Below are 4,626 nucleotides of genomic sequence, written 5' to 3'. Positions count from 1 at the left end.
AAAAAAGTAAGATTTAAAAGGCAGAAATGAGAATACTCTATCACTTACTGATAACTCATCTTTGTATTATGGTTATACTGTACATCGGTAGTGGGAAATGTGGATAAAATCCCTTATCGCAGAGACATCCTGGTTCCATATGCACTGACCATGAATCACAATGCCCATAGTTCACAAGCAGACAAGGACCCCATATGATGATATATAAGATTTTGTGGGGAAATAATTTGAGAAACTGGACAGAACAACTAGACCGATTTTCAGTTTGTTTATTCCAGAAAATGAAAAACTTGAAAATTTAAGGTACTTTATCCCACTGATTAAACAATTCTGTAAATCAACCTGCCATAAAACAGTTCTGCACACTAGAAAGTACAGTTCTGACATGACTGCATCAAGTTTTAGGTTTAAGGTTAAATCATCCATATTCATTCATTTTCTACCGCTTAGTCCCTGAACGGGGTCACGGGGGGGCTGGAGCCAATCCCAGCCGGCAATCGGCCGAAGGCGGGGTACACCCTGGACAGGTCGCCAGTCCATCGCAGGGCTAACACATAGACGATCAACCACACACACGCACGCACTCCTATGGGCAATTTAGAGACACCAATCAACCTAAGCTGCATGTCTTTGGACTGTGGGAGGAAGCCGGAGTACCCGGAGAGAACCCACGCAAGCACGGGGAGAACATGCAAACTCCACACAGAAAGGTCCCAGGTGGGGCCCAAACCCAGAACCTTCTCGCTGTGAGGCATCGGTGCTAACCACTGCGCCACCGTGCTGCCCAATCATCCATATTCTAATGACTATATAATGGGTTTACCATTTTGTTGTTGTTTTATTCTGACATCTGACAGTGACTAGACATTTGACATAAATGGAGTTTTCTCTCTTTCTGTCTCACAGGAACTGGTATGATGGTGCAGAATGAGGCCTCCTCTAGCCTGTCCAGTCACCCTCTGCACCTCTTCACTTGCTTGGTTCTCCTTACTCTTATGTCTTTGTCAGGCCTGTGATATCAGTCAGTGTTCGGTCTTTTTATTTTTAATAGCTTGAAACTTAAGCTCTCCTGTGTCTCAGCTTGTGTTTTGGATCGGGGTGAGTTCTGATGGTCAGGGGTTGGGGGTTTGTAGCACTACAGGGATTAGAAGGGTGGGGCAGCAAAGTGGGGACTGTGTTGTCATTTTTTAATAATAAAAATAAAGAATGTCTTGGTTTTTTTTTTTTATAAAACCAACCATGTCTGGATGAATTGAAGGGGGTTGGGCAGCCCAATCTGAGGTCAGTGAAATCCATGCCTTACAGGGACCATCACATCTATGGCTGACACGTATTACACTAGCATCCTCTGAACTGTAGCGGGTGGCACACAGGCTTCAGATGTAAATTATTCATAGAATCAATGATGTGTGTAACCTGTGTATATACAGTAAGTGCTACATGTTATGGAGGCCTGCCTGTTCACACTGAGAGCAACCTGACTGATGAAACAAATCTGAGAGACTGTAGGTAATATGAGAATAGCTCATCATGCATTTTTCACTGCTTGGTATTTCCTATCATAACTGTGTGATTAGTGTTCCCTACAGCCTTTCAGGTCAGGAAAATGCCTGTTGAAATGACTGAAGTGACCAAATAATGCTGGAGAAAAATAGGCGTAATGGAAGACTATTTTCATCTTCTTTTCCTAAGTCTCATAATTTTTCTGTGGTGTTGGTTTGTAGTCAGGTTCACCATACTGTCTTAACTGCACAGAGTTGTCATAAATTGGTCATTTCAGTCTGAATAACATCTGTTCATGAGGAGGTGTGTGCTCATGAGCTTTGATCACTGGCGTTAACATTGCCCTCAACTGTTATTTAAGGCCATCTCTTGTGCTCGCAGTAGCCCTACTATCAGAAATTAGCTGCTACAAATATAATAAGATATATAAATATCTGACGTGAGATTGGAGGGGAGAAAGTAATTATCAAATATTAATAGAGCTGCCAAGGATATGTCATAGGAGTGTTGTACTGTGACAAATAAACAAGAAATGGTTTGACATGATGCTAAAATGTCCTGTTAAGCAAAGTGCCCCATAACTGGGATGGCAGGAGGTCAAGGAGATGTGACAGCTATGGAGATGGAATAAAGAAGGACTAGAACTGGGCACAGCAGCGTAGTGATTGGCACTGTTGTCTCACAGCAAAAAGGTTCCAGGTTTGAGCTCTAGCCGACCCGGGGTTTGCATGTTCTCCCTATGCCTACGTGGGTTCTCTCCAGGTACTCCAGCTTCCTCCTACAGGTTGATTCCGCCCACTTAGGTTGATGGTGACTAAATTGCCCATAGGAGTGAGTGTGTGTGGTTGTTTGTCTCTGTCAACCCTGTGATAGACTGGGGACCTGTCCAGGGTGTACCCCACTTCTTGCCCAATGCCAGCTGGGACTGGCTCCAGTCCCCGCCCAGCCATATTCAGGATTAAGCGGTATAGATAATGCATGGATGGATAGTACTGAACAAGTTTTAACAGAATAGATTGCTACACTGACTTACTGCAGTTGAATCCAGCTGCTCTTAAACCATGAAGTCTGCATTTGTCATGAATTACAATTAGACTTCAAGCTGCTGTTCAAGATACTGTATCTAGACCCACTTCCGAGCAGTACCATCCAGTCTGAGCAACAGAAAGAAATGTTAGCATTGTTAGAAATGTTTTTGTGACAGTGTTTGGAAGTATTTGAAGTCCCACAGTAGTATACAGTACATGCATCCCTCTGTTACTGTATATCAGGTGCACTTGCAACAAGTTGAAAACAATATTATAAAAAAAAGACATCACACTGAATAAACACTCCAAAAACAGATTTATTGAATTTAAGGTTTTAATGAGACCTCTTTATCACATCATATTCAGTAATATTCAGTGACCATGAAGCTCCATATACTTGACCTGGCTGAACACAGGTGTGAGGTCCAGGTCGAGCCTTACCATCATTTACATCAGTAAATCCAGTACACATCACATTTCTTAGTTTTCTACAGGCTCAGGGATAGTAGTGAAATATCAGTGAGTGGGATGTAATCAGATTCTGACAGTAAGTCTAACAGCAAACTCTACTCAGTTTAGTGATATGGTGAATATAATAAAATTAATCCATCTAAGATTTGGTTCTATATATTTGTACATACAGAAAAGCCTCACTGTCATTCAACACAGCAATAAAATGCAAAACACAAACATGAGTAACTGGTTGTAGATAATAATAATCCTCTCAAGCCACTTCCAGAATAATTCAAGTTGACCATTTCTGTTCCACATGATCAGTCTTGGTAACCCAAATCTTACTGACACAACTGAACTTGTCATGGTTTGTGCTGGCCTTGTTGCTCACAGTGTGAACACAAAAGAGGAGTCACTCACTGAAGCACTGAGGAGCTTTTTATTGTTGATTTTCCACTTCTCCTAATGTCTGTATGTTAGTTTATGTTTTTGCCTCAGCTGTAATATAGCAAACTCCAGAACTGTGTCACTGGTCCAAATGAATGTTTCATTTTCTACTTTTAATGTCTCATTTTGGGGGAAGTGAAATCAGATGGGCAAATGAGTATTTAATTCACTGTTTACATGTGTTGTGCCTGTTTTGTTTGAGTAGCTCAGCTAACACTGTAAAACTGCTTCTGTTTAGTGTTCAGTTGGTTTACTGCAGCTGCTTTTAAGCTGATAGGTTGGTGTGAGAGGCAGCAGGCATTATATTAGTGTTTAAAGAGTTTGCCAAAGTTATCAATGAGTACAATTAACAGTGTCATATTTTATCCTCATTCTAATCCTGATGGCAACAATTAGCTGTTATGTAACATCTGGTTCACCATGGTGTATAGGAAGAGAGCAGCTTTTAGCAGACAGTTTCTGTCTGTAACTCACATTTCACCCCAGTTAACTTGTCCACGTCAAGCCTGGTCAGCTTGTCAAAGACAGACATCAAAAATGTTGTTTGTTGCCTTCAATTTTTTTTTTTTTTTTAGCTGATTTGCGCAGATCTGTCTGCTGTTAGCAGTTTAATACTCAGAGGGGTGAAAAGTCAGTGATGCTTTGGGTTTAGATTATTGTCCAAGACTCAGTAGCAACAGGGATCCATGGGTTTAGCTTTGTTGTCACTGCCAACAAATCAGCCCCATCTACTTTTCTGTTATTATTTTACTTGTATGATGCTCTGTTCACTGTTGCAGGTGAACTTCTTTTGCCAAATATACATACCAATGGATGAAGTAGTCAATTTACTATACTGTGACAATTTCTTAACTATGTTAGTGCCTTAGTTATATAGCAACCTAAATGCTTCAATATTTCACAATTCCCCCTTTTGATCTCAAAAGAGATCACACCTTTACTGCTCTTTGGGGCAGGAAACTTGTTCACACTCATCAATTCCCTCTTCCTGTTCCAGTAATGATATCATTTGTTTTTAGGATTCATATCTGTCCCTGCCTTCAATGGCTGTAGTGATTAATCTGTTGCAAAGGGAGCGAATACAAGGAACACAACAACAACCACATGTAATCAAGACAGTTATCATAATTGCCACTGTAATGAGTACAGAGACAATAACCCCCTTCCATTTACCAAACATCCTATTGAACCATGC

At 40.9% G+C, this 4,626-nt stretch overlaps 1 protein-coding gene across 2 annotated transcripts in view; it reads left to right on the top strand.

The window, feature by feature from the left end:
• cntn2 (contactin 2) overlaps positions 1 to 3,736 on the top strand; it is a 140,469-nt gene extending 136,733 nt beyond the window's left edge. For both annotated transcript variants that reach the window (XM_020617884.1, XM_020617883.1), the window contains exon 23: positions 907 to 3,736. In XM_020617884.1, the coding sequence (XP_020473540.1) occupies positions 907 to 1,016 (110 nt within the window). In that variant the 3' untranslated portion in view covers positions 1,017 to 3,736. The remainder of the gene's footprint in view (positions 1 to 906) is intronic.
• The last annotated feature ends 890 nt before the right edge of the window (positions 3,737 to 4,626 follow it).

Source organism: Monopterus albus, unplaced genomic scaffold, assembly GCF_001952655.1.
Source record: "Monopterus albus unplaced genomic scaffold, M_albus_1.0 scaffold196.1, whole genome shotgun sequence".
NCBI lineage: Eukaryota > Metazoa > Chordata > Actinopteri > Synbranchiformes > Synbranchidae > Monopterus > Monopterus albus.
This window is presented reverse-complemented; position numbering and strand designations above follow the sequence as displayed.